This window comes from Acinonyx jubatus, chromosome C1 (genome assembly GCF_027475565.1).
Source record: "Acinonyx jubatus isolate Ajub_Pintada_27869175 chromosome C1, VMU_Ajub_asm_v1.0, whole genome shotgun sequence".
In the NCBI taxonomy this organism is placed as follows: domain Eukaryota; kingdom Metazoa; phylum Chordata; class Mammalia; order Carnivora; family Felidae; genus Acinonyx; species Acinonyx jubatus.
In genome coordinates this window covers 77,815,368-77,834,014 of record NC_069381.1, presented here as the reverse complement: position 1 = coordinate 77,834,014, position 18,647 = coordinate 77,815,368, and the positions used below count along the sequence as shown (strand labels likewise).

The following is an 18,647-nucleotide window of genomic DNA, read 5'->3' as shown; positions in this document are numbered from 1 at the left end:
GGATGTTTGTGTATTTAAGCCTTAAAAGCAAAACATGGTGACTGCTGTTAATTTGATTTTGTTTTCAGGTCTCTGTTAGAGATCATCTTTCCTCTTGTTCTGTCATCCTTGAATTGGAAGGTAGACACAAAGACAGAACCCTGTGACTCTCCATTAGAATCTCCCTCAAGAATATTTCCAAGCCACTGACTACTTTTGTTTCTATTAATCAATTAGTATCATACACATTTAATTTTTAATTTTAACCACTTCAAATTTCATTATCTAATCTGAAATTGAGTTACACAATGTCTATAACATACCCATACCCATTTGACACACCAGTGTGGCTAACCATATCAAAAAAAGAAACATTATAGTAAAAGAGTGTTTTTCCTTATTGCTTTAAAAAAATTTTTTTGATGTTTATTTTTGAGAGAGAGAGAGAGACAGAGAGGCAGAGCGTGAGCAGGGGAGGAGCAGAGAGAGACAGAGAGAGAAAGAGAGAGAGGGAGGGAGGGAGGGAGACACAGAATATGAAGCTGGCTCCAGACTCAGCTGTCAGCAGAGACCGATGCAGGACTAGAATTCACAATCCATGAGATCATGACCTGAGCTGAAGTTAGATGCTTAACCAACTAAGCCACCTAGGCACCCTGCCTTACTGCTTTTTAAATCTTCACAAACCACACATCTGAAAAATGTGCTTTATATTTATGCTGACAACAACAAAACTGACTAATTTCTCAAATCTACTTCTCTTTCACTTTTTGAAAAGCACAATGAATGAACTCTCTTCTTTGTTTTGGTACTTACTCTCTATGATGTCTCAGAAATTTTATCTGTAAGTTCTTTTAGCACTCTAAAACTATTTTGCATAGAACTATATATATTTCAACTTGCATTATGGGGTCATGGGATCCTTTTCTGGACGCCCGGGTGGCTCAGTTGATTGAGTGTCCAACTCTTGATTTCAGCTTGGGTCATGATTGTGAAATCCAGCACCATGGCTAGGCATGGAGCCTGCTTAAGATTCTCTCTCCCCCTCCTCCTTCCCTCTCTCTCTCAAAAAAAAAGGGGGGGGGGCAGAGATCCATTTGTTAATTTTGAAGACTAATAAGTACAGATACTATAGTTTAAATCAAGTAATCTGTATTAAAAGAACATCATATTCTAGGTTTGCGATCTGAAGAACATCATATTCTAGGTTTGCGATCTGTTCATGAGATTTATAATATAAACGTAGTAACCATTTTTGTTCCTTTTATCACAGACACTAACCTCACACTAGGCTTTAACTTTCAGGGTTGTAAATTTCTGTACAGACATAAATACTATTATGCATAGTTATAACTCTTCCCTTCGGTAAAATACATTTTCAATCACCAGTATTGAATTCCATGCTGCTTAGACTTAAGTATGTCAAACAGCTTAAGTCATTTGTTTGCCAACATAGTTTTTTAAAATTTAAGACCACGGTTAACAGAAAAGTAGGCTGCCCTTACAGAACTAGGATTTTTGATCACATTACGAATTAAAGACAAATAATAAGCAGATTCCAAAAGCTATGAATATCTCATTTTAACTCCCAAAAGCAATCCAGTACAAGTTAATTCCTCATTCTAAATAAAAAAAGCCTTAAGCAAGCTTTATTTGGGATCTCAAATGTTGTATTACGTATTTTTACTCTCAAAGCAAACATTTCAAAACAGTGGATTCTCAAATAGCTACATTCGGCCATATGATTGATAATCATTAAGGCACAAAGTCTCAAAGATGTGTAAAAAATCACATTAAGGAAACATGATACAGAACTATCATTATGATCCAATATGTTCTAAAAGTTTCAGCTTCTCTTTTCAATCCTGAAATAACCAACTAAGGAAAAAACATGATACATAAATGTTAAATTTGCCTTTCATTATAAAAGGATATACTCTCCCCCCAAAATTAATTCTTCTCCAAAAGAAGTTTAGTATTTTTGAAACTTCTTTTTGTTATAAAAGAAGTCATAGTTCCTTTATAACAACAACAACAAAAAGAAGTACAAAACACTCAACAGATATCACTGATGCAATTAAGACTGCTTCACAACTGGCAACTGAAGAAAGTATTTATTAGGCTTCCAAAACAGCACAGAAATATTACTATGTGGCGAGAGTCATCATATGTAATATAGAAAATTAAGTCCTAATTCAGCTCAGGAATGGCAAATATTAGTGCCTCCCTGTTAATAGTGTGTCCATATATATTCCTAAACAAAATGTCATACAAATCTCAATCAACTTCTCAAGTTATCACAAGTCTTTTTTCTTTTACCTAGATGGAGGAAGTAAAATTACAGCTATTTTTCTGTTTTGTTTCAATTTTGAGGAGAAACTTCTAGAGCAACTGCCAATGTAACATAATCTAGAGTATGTATAAGAACTAATGTTCAGGGCGCCTGGGTGGCTCAGTCAGTTGAGCGGCCGACTTCGGCTCAGGTCACGAGTCTGTGAGTTCGAGTCCCACGTCAGGCTCTGTGCTGACAGCTCAGAGCCCGGAGCCTGTTTCAGATTCTGTGTCTCCCTCTCTCTGACCCTCCCCCATTCATGCTCTGTCTCTCTCTGTCTCAAAAATAAAATAAAAAAAAAAAAAAAAAAAAAAGAACTAATGTTCAAAATGACTCGAGTACTCAACCAACAATTTACTTAACATACAGTATTTTCTCATGTTTTAAAAGTAATTAATGCTACTTTATAAAAAGGTTTTTAACATAAATATAAACAAAAAGGAAGACTCAATTCGCAATTTGATTTCAGTTAACCAAAGATTTACTATTTTAATAATCCAGAATAATCCGTTATTTGTATTATTTTTATTTCTATTATCACAAATATTTAATAAGGCAAACTAAATGAAAATTATTGAGTAAATGTTCAAGCTGGCATCAATGTTATGGTCTTGGCATCAATGTTATGGTCTCTTTATTATTAAAATTTCACTCTCAAAACCAATTATAATGACAGTATAAAGATCTAAAAGATTAACACAAAATTAAAGGCTGAACTTCCATCTGTAAATACTGCAGGATGGAATGAGTAATCTAAGTCTGAATATTTTCTTCTTTTTAATGCAGAGAAAAAGCAATGAGAAATGATTAGAAAGCCACTTGTTAATAAATGTGATGGCTCCAAAAAATGTAAACACTCTTCAGAACAGTGAAACTTTTCTGTTGTCAAGTTTTATTAGAGTATACTGTTGTTCTTCTTAATTATTTTTGTAAGATTTTATTTTTAAGTAATTTCTATACCCAACATGGGGCTCAAACTTACAACTTCAAGATCAAGAGTTGCATGCTCTAATGACTGAGGCAGCCAGTCACCCCTGTTTCCTCTTAATTTTTAAATTTTGCAAAGACTAAATTTTCCATATTCACAAAGAATAAGAAATCAAAATTTCTTATTTCTAAGACATTACCCCATAAAAGCTACGGAAAATGAGAACATGTATCTACTAATGAAATAATTTTTTTTTTTATGTGTCAGAACTGAACCACCTGAGCTAGAACTGAGATACCTGAAATTCATAAACTGAACTCATTTCTTAAAAATAGACTAGGGACACCTGGGTGACTCAGTCGGTTAAGCATCCAACTCATGATTTCAGCTCAGGTCATGATCTCATGGTTGTTAGATCAAGCCAAGCTACAGTCTCCATGTTGAACATGGAGCCTGCTTGGGATTCTTTCTCTCTCTCAAATTTAAAAAAAAAAAAAAAAAAATTAAATATGCTAATTGTGATTTTTTACTCTCTATTTTCAGCCTCTTGAATAAAATCTATGTATCATTTTTTATTCTAATAAAAGTATCTGAAATAAAGTAACTTGAGTTTTTATGTGTGCCCACTGTCTACACGAAGTAACCACTACAGAATTTAATATGATACATAAAATGCACTAAGACTATAGATGTGTCTGCATAAGAAGTGCTGAAAAGAACCATGGCTAGAAAGAAAGCATTTTAAAAGAATGTATTAAAGCTTTACATATTAAGATAACTATAATGAACACTACAGTTGTTAGTGCCTTATACTTGTTTTTCTTTTATTACTAATCAGTTTATTAAAATTTATCAAATTTGTAAGTCACTCCTTTTCTCTCAAATTTCACCCAGAAAAAAAGCATGTAACAGAAAACAGAGCATTATATTCCAACTTCTAATACTCAAAACATCTTGGCTCCATTGATTTAAATGGTATCTCTGATTTTTAAAATCTAAGTATTCTGCAGGTATTTGTTTCAATATTTTATGCAGCTGACCTACCAACTTTTAAATAAATGTGCATTATGCTCTCCTTTATGCCTCATAAAACCCCCCAAAACAACCCAAAAAACCCTGATATTCTACTTGTCATCAACCTTTTATAAACTGCCTCATGTCTAAAAGTTACAAAGCAGAAATTCTTCCTAAACTTCAAGTTACTTTACACAATTTTTACCTCAAAAAGTAATGTGTGACTAAAATTTACACATCTAATTCCACATATTATAAACCAAGATTTCTTTTTAACCTAAGAGTAGTTAGTATCTATATCTATATGTGTACATAGATATAGATTTGTTTTCTCTTAATTCGGCTTCATGCCCAGCACAGAGCCCAACATAGGGCTTGAACTCACGACCCTGAGCTGAGATCAAGAGTTGGACACTTAACCAACTGAGCCACCCAGGTGCCCCAATATCCTTATTTTAATAATTCTAAATAATTGCTAAAAACAAGGTAACTATTATTTTACTTTCTTCTTCATGCTTGCCTACTGTTTCAAAATCTTCAATGAACATACGTTAACTTTTACATTGTTTTTTAAAAAGACTCTGTAAATCAGTATGAGTGGTTAGGCTTTGCAAATGAAAGGCAAAATGAGATGTTAGAATGAGGAGGATAATCTCCAACTCAGCTTTACCCTCTAATTCATTATTCTAACACTATTACTGGGTCCCCTCCCTCCGATTCCTGGAAGTCAAAGATATATAAGGGAGTACCAACAAGAGAGGAAAGAATGTTAGTTACATCTCTAAGTTTATAGAAACTTTAAAAAACCTTAAGTTTTTCTAAGGAGGAACCATAAGATACACAATAAGGATTTCTCCCTCCCTTATATCTTTACAATGATTCTCACTTCAGAAAAGAAAGAATCAAGTAATTTACTTCCTCCGTCTACGTTTTTCCCTGAATAAACAGGCAACAGGAGTATGAGAGGGCTAGTCTTCACATCCTCAAAGTTATTTCTCCCTGAACTAAAAATAAAACCCTACTTTAGATGTGTGACTTATACATGTATCTTGGCTGCTTTTCACAAAAACAAAACAAAACAAAACAAAAAAGATATCAAGTAGCTAATGAAGTTAGCCCTAAGACCACTTACCTCTCCAGGATGCAATCTATCCCAGTTTTCATTAATATATGTCATGAGCTCAAGTTCAGAATCAAAGTATTTCTTCTTGTGAATAACACTTAGGTTGTAAAGGCATAGGTGTGCTATATCTACCCTGGAATCCAAAAATAATCAAAATATACAAAAACATGCTTTTGATTATTGTTAAAAAATCGTATTTTTACAAATAAAAACAGCAACTAAAAAATCCAAAGTGAAGTATTAAGGTAAGCAGAGGGTCAATACCATAAATCATAATCACAATGTAATAAATCATTACATACGAAAATAACAGGGAAACATTAAACATTTACTTATAGTAAGTAGTCAGTATAAAGTAAAAGATATCTGAATAATCTCTTTCATTCAAAGAGGATGTAACTTTAAGAAAACTTACAATAAAAATTTTCCATTTCACTTACATATAAGCCATAGCAAAGATCATACTTTAACAGACTTTATCTGATTCATGAGTTAAATCTTATCTTTTCCTAAAAATACATAAAGCATTCAATGAAAGTTTCTAAGTACTTACTATAAGCATTTTGTCAGTAAATCTCCAAAACTCATCACACTTTTCCCACGCCCAAAAATTACACTAAAGCAGAAACTGGCATATTTGGTATAAGACCTCTCTCATCTGAAGTCCCAAAAGAATTAATAACATAAATAAGAATTTTAGGGGCGCCTGGGTGGCTCAGTTGGTTAAGCGGTCCACTTCAGCTCAGGTCATGATCTCGCGGTTTGTGAGTTCGAGCCCCACGTCAGGCTCTGTGCTGACAGCTCAGAGCCTGGAGCCTGCTTCAGATTCTGTGTCTCCCTCACTCTGACCCTCTCCCATTCATGCTCTGTCTCTCTCTCCCATTCATGCTCTGTCTCTCTCTGTCTCAAAAATAAATAAACGTTAAAAAAAAATTTTTTTTAAATAAAAAAAAATAAATAAGAATTTTAAAAATCTAAAAGATATGTACAGTTACATTTTATGGATCAGAAAATAAATGGCCTTATCATTTCAGCAATAAGACTAGACAATCTTTAGTGAAGATGACCTCAGGTTTAAGGATAAATAAAAGAACTAAAGCTAGGCATAAAGAAAAACAAATTTTTATTTAAACCAAGTTAATGTATATAGCGCATTTCACCCTATTAAGTTTAAGAATATGGCCCTTTTTTGTTCCTTAACAGAAATATCCATACTTACCACTGTAATGGTAGACGTTTGAGGTATTCTGGTCCAGAACTGCAGACAGAGCAAATAAACGTATAAAACCTAAGGAAAAAAGAAAAGTTGTATGCTAAGTAATCAAGGGTACACATATTCAACAATTAAAGCTAATATTCAGCAAGTACATATCCTACAATAGATGACTGATACAAAAAGCAAAACCTAATTTGAATTAAGACACTGTGATTTAAAAAATTTCTTTTCCAGTAACAACAAATAATGAAATAGTTCATATATAGGAGGCAGAAGTATTTTTTTTTTAATTACAGAGGAGACATTCACAGTTCACACACAGATTCATATACACATACAGTTTTCTAATGGCTTGTGTGTAACATGAATTGTGATGACAGCCCTCACATACAATGTTATATTCAATGCTCAAAACAATCTGGTAAAATAAAAGGAGAGAAGTTGATCTTCCTAAATTCTAAAAGATAGTAAGCAACATAAGTCAACATTTAAACCCAGGTTTTTTATGCCAAATTCAGAGCTCTGTCTTTCATTTTTCTTCCTAGAGCCATTCCATATTCTGCCATTCCATATTCTCCTAACCCAGAAAGCACATTAGGTCTGCTTTTGGAAATTCTTTAGAACGCAGATGCATATTTTGTGTATCAAGGTTCTATGGCCTTTTCCAACTTTCTGTCACAGGATCCCTCTGAGGTTTAAAGGAAGGTACCAATGGAAATAGTTTAGAGCATGTGGGACAAAAGGAGCAAATATAATCACTGATCAAATACTTCAAAGTGTTTCGGAATAACATCTAAAAGCACAAGAATTATGTGTATTTTAAAATTATGCATAATTTGGGCGCCTGGGTGGTTCACTCAGTTGAGAGTCCAACTCTTGATTTCAGCTCAGGTCATGATTCCAGGGTCATGAGATCGAGCCCCACATTGGGCTCTGCGCTGAGTGTGAAGCGTGCTTAAGATTTTCTCTCTCTCTCTCCCTCTGATCCCTCATGCGTGCTCCCCCTCTCTCTCTCAAAATAAGATAAAATTATGCATAATTTAAATATATTACGCAATATTTTCCCAGTAAGGTGACTCCTTCACAAATCACTGTTGTAATTCCTTTTAGAAATCTGAAACAGGGGCACCTGGGTGGCTCAGCTGGTTAGGCATCTGACTCTTGATTTTGGCTCTGGTCATGATTTCACAATTTGTGGGTTCGGTCCTGACATAGGGTTCTGTGCTGACCCTGCAAAGCCTGCTTGGGGTCCCCCTCCCTCCATCCCTCCTCTGTTTGCACTCTGTCTCTTTCAAAATAAATATACTTTAAAAAAATTATTTTAAAAAAAATCTGCAACAGCAAACATAACTACAGTATAAAAGCTAAAAAATATATCGATTGGTAAAGTTCAAGTGCCCTTCTCACCTGTCTCCAAATAGCATTGGCTTTTGAAGGCATTGCACACAAGCCTCATGAAACCACTGCTTACATTTGCAGCATTGTAGCATCTTTAAATACCAGCTATAAGAAAAAAGTTAAGATTAAAATTGCTATGTTTGCAGGTAAAGTTTTAAAACCAAAACCCAAAGTGGCATTATACAAAATACTGTTATGACTACACTATGGCATATCTGCTAAATTTAGTGTTAAATTTTTTCTTTCCCAAAAAGGTTACTGATTTCATCCCTCCTCTCTCATTCATGAGAACTTACGAGCTCTTTAAAGATACATCTACTATTTCATCAATAAGTGCCTGGTTCCTACACTAGTAAACAATCTCTGTCAAATAAAAAAACCTGAGATTTTTTTTTTTTCACATCAACTCTCTACACCCTAAGAGAAAACAGTTTCAGAGGTTACTGATGTGTACAGCTGTTTGCCCCATAAACCAAACAGCCATAAGCAGCTTTATATATCTTCATACTGTTTCCATTATTGTCCATTATAATGAAAAGGAATGGAATATAGCAACTTAATAAATTTGGCTAACATAATTACAAATCTAATCAAAGACTCTAACAGGTGTACAGGCTTTGTAACAGGTTTTGTTCAGTTTCAGATAGCTGAAGAAGCTAAAATTGAATCACTAGCTAAGGATATCCTTCTTTCAGTTAGTACATGGTTTTGGTATGGATATCCTTACGTGCTACCCAAATAATGCCTTTCTTCCAATAATTCTTTTGCTCAACAAGTGAGCCCCACATTAATTGTAAGCCATATTATACGCAAAGGCAAGAAGACTGATACTAAGTAAGGTCATTCATTCATCGAAAGACTAATAAATACAAATTATGTTCCAAGTACTTAGCTAGATCCTCTATTAAAGCTAAGAGTGGCTAGCAGTGTCAAACATAGTTCATGTAGTCATGGTACTTAAAGAACAATGAATGATCCACCTTATAAAATGTCTATGATGATTTCCACCTATTTTGAGTAATACTTCAAATTAAATGGTAGGTATAAATGAATAAAGGAAAAGATCAATCTCTATGCCTCTTCACTGTATCTCTTTTATAAGTGATTAAGGAAACAAGACAATGTTTTTTAAATCTGCAAGCAACCAAAAGCTAAGAAATGTTATAAAAATGTCAAATCACAAATAAATAATTCCATCAAGATATGGCAGAATGAAGAACTAAAAATTCATTAATTTACATATTCATTTATTCATGTTTCATCATTGAACAACTTATGTCCCAGTCATAAGTAAAGTAAACTTTATAGACATTTTCAGTACACACATTTGAACAGATAATATTTTAATGAATCATGTCCCAGCATTCTCCTAAACAGCACCCTTGTCTTAAGAGAAACACTGAATCTGAGAGGAAGAAAGACACCAGAAACCAATAATTACAATTTAAAGAGTGAAATATAAAATGCTTCACTAGTGGTTTTTAAATGTAGTACAAATACATGATGCACAACTTGCCTTATTACGAGCTTGTACAAAAAAGAACTAGAGGTATTAGTTGACCACCACAAAACCAAAATGATCCCAAAAACATAATGGGACAATCTGAGAGGTAGTAAATACAATCTCTCCCTGCAACAACAGGAGCATCAGTTCTGAACTCTAAGAGCCCAATTATAATCTGTGAGCCTATTCCTGGAAACAATGCATTTTCTAATCATAACACCGTATTTCAAGAGTAATACTCAAAAACTGGAGAACAACAAAGACAGAGGTTAGAAATCATGTCATAAAGAATGTCCGGTAGTAACGGAGAGTTTGACCTGGAAAAAAAACACTACTGGTATGAGTCATGGTAGTAGGAAATATGATTGCTGGACTGAAATATTTTAAGAGTTACCTCCTAAGAAAGAGAAGATATATTTGTTTAGTTCCAAAGAGCAGAACTAGGAGCAGTGTTCAGAAGTTAAAGGTAAATTTGTAAACGTTCTTAGTTAGAACTATGATTCACTTATTTAGGTAACAATGATAAAGATGAATATTAACTACAGCTTCTAATTTTCTCCCCTAATTTTCTTTATTGATACTTCCAAGCATTTACAATTCACTATCATTCCCACACCACAATCAATAACAAAAATAAAGTACATAATATAAACAGAAATCACTTAAAGGGCATGAAATAACTATTTACTTACTCTCCAGGGCCTCCACAGTAGCAATAACATTGTTGGACATTGGTCTTATGACCTGCATCCCATTCAAGGTCTGCCACACTGTAGGGTAATGTCTGCTTCATGACTTGCAATGCTTTGGCATTTGGTCCTTTCTTAAGCGCACCACCCCTCTATATTAGAGGGAAAAAGTTATTTAAACAAGTGCAGGATAAAATTCTAAACATAATTCTTTAACATAAAATGCTTTTGAAACTTCTGAAGAAATTTCCATTCTAAATTTCTTACCATCTCACAAACTGTTTGACTAGTAATAATCTTTATTTATTTTGTTGTTTTTCAAACTATTGCCCCAATTCCAAGACCACTCACTATCAGAAAATAAGTGCAAGGATAGTAGCAAGTCACTTAAGCATCATTAGTCAAACAATAAGCATCACCTCGTTCTACCCGGCACTGATTGCTCACTGCAGTCAAATAAACTTTCAACGTACACAATCATTACGCTGAGAGTACCTTACAAATTCCATTTAGGGTTTTAGCCCAAAACACTTAAAAGATACCTTTGTTGTTGTTGCAAAAACACACTGTCGACAGAGCCATTTTTCATCTGAATCAATCACACTGGAATCAATATGAGGTGTGTGACACAACTGATGATATCCTTAATATCAAAAAAAGCATAAAGCAAATTCTATTTTATTAATAAATACTACAACACAATTTCAAGAAGGCATTTTAGTATTCTCTTCTCCATTAATATACTTATAACTGAATAAATTTATGATAACAGCTTCAAATTACCAATGTAAAGAGTACTTTTAATCATTAATCTTCAACAGGAGCATTAAGTATGTAATAAAACTTTTCCACAAGATTATAAGAAATCAATGTTTACCTTGGCCACACTTATCACATATAACCATTTCATTGGGAGCTTCTGAATACTCTTCTTGACATATTGTACAGACCATTTCCCCACTTCCAGTGGCTCCTGAAATGTTTAAAATATGCATTAAAAGACAGTCATAATAAAGAAGTTATTTCATACAACACAACTACTTTTTATGACTCAGTAGATACCCCATAATGGCAGTGTTTACTCACTAGAACATAATGATTTCTACTCAAGGCAAAATACTCTCTACAAAAGGCTATCTCCCACCTTTCACTTAAGATGCCTAACTACCTACATTGATAATTTAACCTGCTTTTACAGCACAGGGCATAATTTAAAGAGCTCTCAGGCAAGATCCCTTATCATTCACTTCTAACATTCCCACTCCCCTGGGGAACAAGGAGATGGGATGTTTTGTGGACATCAGAACTAATCTCCAGAATACACATATACTTATATACATGTATTTGCTCACCCTACAATGTCTACCATCATGATACTGAAGAAAAAGGACAAAGAAGATATGTCAATGACCTCTTTCTCTTTGGATGCAGAACATTTCTTTTTACTTACTAATTTATGAAAGAAGCTGAATCCCAATTATTTAATCTCCAGCTTCTAAAATCTAGAAATATGGTGTCCAATAAAGTATCCTAACAAAATCCCAGTGCAACAAAAGTTAAAGGAGTTCCACAGTTATTAACTATATTTTTTGCCTGAATAGGTAATTATTTCTTCTTTAGGCATTTTTACTCTAAAAACAATTTTATTCCACAAAATTTAGAAACAATTTTAACACTCTAACATCATTATTCCCAATATTCTCTTCTTGTCAATTTCACAGTTAAACTACATGGTTTATTCACATGCCAACAATAAAAATTTACTATTTTCTATGGGCCAAGTACTGTTAGGCTCTTGACATATATTATGTTGTTTAATTCTACAACTTATTAGGTAAGTAAGCTACTTATAGAGAGGAATTGAGGCTCAGAAAGATAAAGTAACTAACCCAAAGACCCTGAGAAAATATCAAGGCCAGGATTTAAATACAGAAATGCCAGAGTCTATATTCTCTCCACTGTGAGAGGATTCCTTTCATCAGTATTTTGTAATATTTTTTCTATCAAAAGTATTGTTCACACTGCTGTTAATAACTTCTAATAGCTGCATAATATTCCATTGAGTGGAAAAAACCAAATTTACTTTATTACGCCTCTACTCTTAGGTGTATGTTAGCAAATTGTTTGTTTGCATTTTTCTAGACTTATTTTACTGTCTTGTCCTCTCTCCCCACCTCTCCCAGGTTTTGTTTACTTCCTTCTACACTTGGCAGGACATGGCCTCCATAGCTTCCAGTTTATGGCTCCGGTCAGGAGAGCAACCGGACTGAGCCTGACACCACTCAGTCCAAATCTGCCATTCCCTAGAAAAGGACCAAAGACTCCAGATTTTGTCTTAGATATATCAAATTTTCTGTTATTAAAATAAAAATAAAACTACAGTAAATATTTTCCACCTACCTTTTTTACTTTTGAATCATTTCTTTTGAATAAACTGCTAGAACTGAGTCTGCAGTACTGAATAAAGAATATAAAGCATTCTTATGCATTCAATGCAACAGTTAAAGTAATACCCAAAATAAAAATTTACACTGCCATCAGTAGTTTATTATTTTCACAGAAACCATCATAGTGTTAGGTGTTAAAATTAAAAATCCTTTTAAAGTTACTTACTTTAACCTATCTCCCTTTTGTAATGCACATTTGAATACTAACATGACTGACTATACATTTTTCCTTATTTACATAAACTTTTTAAAAGAATCTTATTAGATGGGTGAATTTACTCCAATTTATTAAGTTATTTTGGGAGGCCCGGGTGACTCAGTCAGTTAAGTGTCTGACTCTGGATTTTGGCTATTATGATTTCACAGTTCATGAGTTTCAGCCGTGCGTTGGACTCTGCACTGACAGCACCAAGCTTGCTTGGGATTCTCTCTCTCCTTCTCTCCCTGCCCCTGCTTTCTCCCTCAAAATAAACACATTTTTATTTAAATTATTAAGTTAGTTTGGTATATATCTATTATTAGCAAGTTTTTTGTAGGCAGAAAATTACTAAAGCTACTCTCCACATTGAATCTGCCATAATGCAGTTTTCAGATTCATTTGTTCATTCTACACTTGCTCCAATTAAATTTGTGCTACTTTCTGGTTGCTATAAAGAGTTAAATAGCCAAGGAGCAATCCTTTTCTCATTTTAATTCTAAGGATAATAAAAAGAAACCAGTGAACAAAAACAATCACAGACCATTAAACTGATATACAGATGTTGGACATGCACCTCCATCACTTTCACAACTTTTTATATGTACTACTGGCTTTCTTCTTCCTGTCTGGAAGGAAGGAATGGATAGAGAGAGGGAGGGAGGAGGGAGGGATGGAAGAAAGAGACAGACAGAAAGACAAACAGCTCTATATTTAACCTGAAGGAACACTGAAAAATTGAAAGCAACACAGAAATAAGAGACAAGCATAAAACATGTTTCACTTTAGTGCACCTGGGTGGCTTGAGAGTCTAACTTTGGCACAGGTCACGATCTCACGGTTTGTGAGTTCAAGTCCCACACCTATGCTGACAGCTCAGAGCCTGAAGCCTGCTTCGGATTCTGTCTCCCTCTCTCTCTGCCCCTCCCCCCTCGTGCTCTCTTTCTCTGAAACTAAATAAACATTAAAAGCAACAACAAAAAACCCCATTTCAGGGGTGCCTGGGTGATTCAGTTGGTTAAGTGTCCGACTCTCAGTTTCAGCTCAGGTCATGATCTTGTGGTTTCATGAGTTTGAGCCCCGCTTCAGGCTCTGCACTGACAGTGCCGAGCCTGCTTGAGATTCTCTCTCTCCCTCTCTCTGCCCCTCCCCCACTCACACTGTCTCTGTGTCTCTCAAAATAAATACATACATACATACATACCAACTTCAGTTCTACCATAGAGAAAGACCCATGTTTACAAACTAAGAAAGTAAAGATAATTAGGTATGTAGGGTAACAAGATCTGCTCAATATTACTACTGTTGGAGACTCCCTATTTTTCTCCTACCCCTTTTCTCACTGACTCCTCAATTGTAGATGCAAAACATAATTTCAGTACTTTAATCAGTCCCAAGAACTGTAAAAAGTTCCTCTTGAAAAGACATCTTACTAGACTAAGAACTATTGAGTTCCCCACCTAAGCCCTGAGTACTAATTATGTAGATGGTAATTAGAACATTTCTAATTCCTTTACCAAAACTTTATTCTTTAAAAAAAATTAAGAATGAAATCAAGAAATAGAACACAGTAGCGGCACATGGGTGACTCAGTCAGTTAAGCATCCGACTCTTAATTTCAGCTCAGGTCATGATCTCACGGTTCATGAGTTTGAGCCCCACATCAGCTCCACTTCAGCCCTTGTCCTCACTGACAGTGCAAAGCCTGCTTGGGATTCTCTCTCTGCCCCTCTCCACCCCCAAAATAAATAAACTTAAACACACACACACACACACACACACACACACACACACAGACAGACAGTAGTAACCTACCATAGAATTGCACTTGAGATTCAAATTCAAAACCCAATCACTAAATATTTTAGAAAGGTATCCATCCTTTAGGGAAAGTAAATTTAGATATCCTTTCTATGAGATATGAAACACAGGTCTTAGTGCAGGCCTATTAACTCAAAAAAAAAAAAAAAGTGGGGCTTTAGTGTGCAGCTAAAATACTCAGATTTTAATATTCATATTTTTGTAAATCACTTTTCATGAGAGATACCTAAAAAATATCTTTAACAGATTCAAAGAGCACACAGCAATTATAGGAATTATTACAATAATAAAATGGAAAACACTACAAGAACCAAGAACACTATAACCAAACCAAGGCATACCTGTATTCATTTTAATTTGCACCCAAATATAGCCTCATTTTCCTATCTAAACATAAAAACCATAAATGGTCATTTCAAGTCATTCTTATTAATGAGCATTTCTAATACTTTAAACCTGTTTAATATATGCTAATTTCCCCAAAAGATACGGCAAATAGTATGTTCTCAATAAATATTAGCTCTCTACATTACTTTTTTTTTTAATGTTTATTTATTTTTGAGAGAGAGAGCGTGAGCAGGGAAGGGGCAGAGAGAGAGAAAGGGAGAGATACAGAATGCAAAGCAGGCTCCAGGCTCCAAGCTGTCAGCACACAGCCCGATGTGGGCTCAAACTTCCAAACTGTGAGATCATGAGCTGAGCTGAAGTTTGACACTTAAACCGACTGAGCCACCCAGGCAGCGCTCTCTACATTACTTTTACTAATAAAATCAAGTGGCAGTTAAGTTGAAGCCGAAAATGTTACCCATATTAGTGGCTAAAAATTTTTCTTCAAAGCTATTAGACAGACCCTAACAGTTTACAGATGTGCAATCATTGATGCATCTGTTCTTTAGCCTACCTCTACCCTAACAAGAATAATTCCTTTTCTTCCAGAGTCTGCGACATAGAGTATAACATCTTGAGAAGTATAAAGAATACATCTCCTCAAAAGTGATTGCCTTATCTTAATAGACTGTACTTAACAGAAAACACTTAGAAAATAATAGGCGAAAGAAAGAAGAAAGAAAGAAAGAAAGAAAGAAAGAAAGAAAGAAAGAAAGAAAGAAAGAAAGAAAGAAAAGGAAAGAAAGAAAGAAAGAAAAAGAAAGAAAATTACAGGCTAAAGAAAATCAATTTTTCAGTGTAAATCACGTTCAAGAGAAATAGTAGCACCTGCCTGTTTGAATGTCCTTCCAGAGAACCCAGGATTTAGAACTGTCTTCAAATATGATGAAGCAGCTCTGTTTCAATATGTTTATCTGAAATGCAGAGGAATATTTATGATGATTTGTTTTTAAGTCAAAAACATGAAGTTAAATTTAAATTCAAAATTATTAAAAGTTTACTGTAAAAAAACAGTAGAAGATATATAAAGGTAACTTGCCTTTTTGATAGTTCCAAGATAAAACAAGCCATCTGACCATCTAGCTAGGACATCCTGACCCTCTTCAAATTTACATGCTGGCTTTTTGACTTTATGTCCATCCTGTAAAGACAGCTTGGTCAAGGATGTTGGGGTCTTTTGGTTTCGACGTAAAGGAGACCGCTTGTGGACCAGTGAATTACCTGCCCCTGTAGAGTCTCTGTTTAGGAAATAAAAGACCATATACAAGATCAACTTACTTGTAGAGCTTATTTACAGACCAATGATATGTTTTATATATTAATCAAACACTTTTATTAAAAACCTTGAGGGAAATTATAACAAGTACCTCAAATCACAAATACTCTCCAGGAACCAAGAAGTTTAAAAGGAATGATAGCTGTGTTCAATATTCATTCAGTGCCTATCCTTAGTGAGGCAAGGATTCAGCAATCACTCCAAGACCACACATATTCAAGGTAGCTATTATCAAAATAATAGTTCTAAGTGAAGTGGGTAGACCATGGTCATGAGCAAAGGATGCCTTAAATCTCAACGCTGGTTAAAATAAACTAAAAGAAGTTACATGGCACAATTTCATAAGCACTTGAAAAAGAATAAAAATGATTATGCCACACGTAGTTAAAACACACTAACCAGTGACTTTGGGGCAGCTGGGTATATTAAACTCACTGGCGGAGTAGTCATGACCTCCTTACAGGGAACCACTACTGAATTATGTCTTGTTTACTGATGCAAATGTGTCACAGTCCCTCAAATATACAGACTATGAGTTTAAAAAAAATGAGAACCACCAATTTCACAAAATCATACTCAAATGAGAGGTAACATCATTTACATTTTTTAAACAAAAGACCCCAAAATTACGTATTCCAAAATTACATTATAATTTATATATTAGCTATTTCATAAACAGCATATCCACAGTATAACCACTATCAACTTTTCTCAAAGGTAACAAAGCAATATTTGTTTGGTTTCACTTTCTCAATTTAAAGGTTTTACTAGATGCATACATACAACAATGTATAAAACTAGACAGGCAATAATTCAAAACTAGATAGTATAAAAGTGAAGCAAAAATAAAACAAGTGGGGAAGAAAAAATATGTTTCAATACCCAGGAATTGGGACTACCTAATTTCAATACCTAAGAATATACAAATTCTAGGAAATTCTGTCATCAACTATAATACGGATGAACCTTGAAGACATTATGCTAAACAAAATACGCTAAACAAAAAACAAATACTGTATAATCCCACTTATAAGATGTAACTAGTGGGGCACCTGAGTGGCTCAGTCGGTTAAGCGTCCGACTTCGTCTCAGGTCATGATCTTGCAGTTCGTGAGTTCGAGCCCCGCATCGGGCTCTGTGCTGACAGCTCAGAGCCTGGAGCCTGCTTTGGATTCTGTGTCTCCCTCTCTCTGCTCCTCCCCCGCTCATGCTCGCTCTCGCTCTTTCTCTCAGAAATAAAGAAACTTAAAAAAAAAGATGTAAATACAGTATCAAATTCATAGAGACAGAAAGTAAAATGGTGGTTGCCTGAGGCTAGGAGGTCAGCATATGGAGTCAGTGTTAAAAAGGGTACATACAGAGTTTCAGTTTGAAAAATATACATTTTTTCTTCAAGTTTTTGTTTAAATTCCAATTATTTAAATACACAGTATAATCTTAGTTTCAGGTATAGAATTTAGTAATTCATCACTTAACATGTAACACCTAGTGCTTCACAAGTTCCCTCCATGATACCTATTATTTAACACATCCCCTCCCAGCCACTTGCCCTCCAGTAATGAAAGACACACTACATTTTAAAGATATCCAAAGGAATAAGATCTCCCCAAATTTGCTGAAAACCATTAATATACATATCCAAGAAGCTCAACAAGCTCCAAGTAGGACACATGCAAAGATCTACACTGGGATTTAACAGTAAAAATGCTGAAAGACAGAAAGAAAAATAACTCATTGTGTACAAGGTAACCCCAATAATATTAACTTCTCATCAGAAACCATGAAGACCAGGGGCGCCTGGGTGGCTCAGTCAGTTGACCTCAACTCAGGTCATGATCTTGCAGTCCATAGGTTAGAGCCCAGCCATCAGGCTCTGTGCTGACAGCTCAGAACCTGGAGCCTGCTTCAGATTCTGTGTTTCCACCCTCCCCCCCCACCGCATCTCTCCCACTTGTGCTCTCTCTCTCAAAAATAAATATTAAAAAAACATTTTAATATAAAAAAAAAATAATGAAGGCCAGAAGGCAGTGAGATCCTATATTCAAAATGCTGAAAGAAAAAACTGTCAACCAAGAATCTTAATATACAACAAAACTGCCTTTCAAAAATGAAGGCAAAATAAAGATACTTCAGATAAACAAAAACTGAGAGAATTTGTTGCTAGCAGAGCCACCTTACAAGAAATAATTAAACAAGTTCTTAAGGTTGAAAGCAACTCATGCACACCCAACTCTAAGGACTGCAAGAATCTATCCTACATCAACTGATTGCAAATCAAACACTTTAATTAAGCTAAGTCCTTACTAGACTGGTGGGCTTCCATCCCACAAAATTTTA

The 18,647-nt window shown here is 34.7% G+C and overlaps 1 protein-coding gene across 6 annotated transcripts in view; it reads right to left on the bottom strand.

Moving 5' to 3' along the window:
* Positions 1-18,647, bottom strand: part of MTF2 (metal response element binding transcription factor 2) — a 77,196-nt gene that overhangs the window by 13,195 nt on the left and 45,354 nt on the right. For 2 of the 6 annotated variants that reach the window (XM_015064436.3, XM_053214453.1), the window contains exons 2-9: positions 16,074-16,272; positions 15,867-15,948; positions 11,061-11,156; positions 10,726-10,826; positions 10,187-10,335; positions 8,000-8,095; positions 6,596-6,664; positions 5,386-5,509 (exon numbers count right to left, since the gene is read on the bottom strand). In XM_015064436.3, the coding sequence (XP_014919922.1) occupies positions 5,386-5,509; positions 6,596-6,664; positions 8,000-8,095; positions 10,187-10,335; positions 10,726-10,826; positions 11,061-11,156; positions 15,867-15,948; positions 16,074-16,272 (916 nt within the window). Of the gene's footprint in view, positions 1-5,385; positions 5,510-6,595; positions 6,665-7,999; positions 8,096-10,186; positions 10,336-10,725; positions 10,827-11,060; positions 11,157-14,641; positions 15,637-15,862; positions 15,949-16,073; positions 16,273-18,647 lie in introns of those variants that run through there. The other 4 variants (XM_027058580.2, XM_053214454.1, XM_053214456.1 and 1 more) reach the window with 4 other exon arrangements.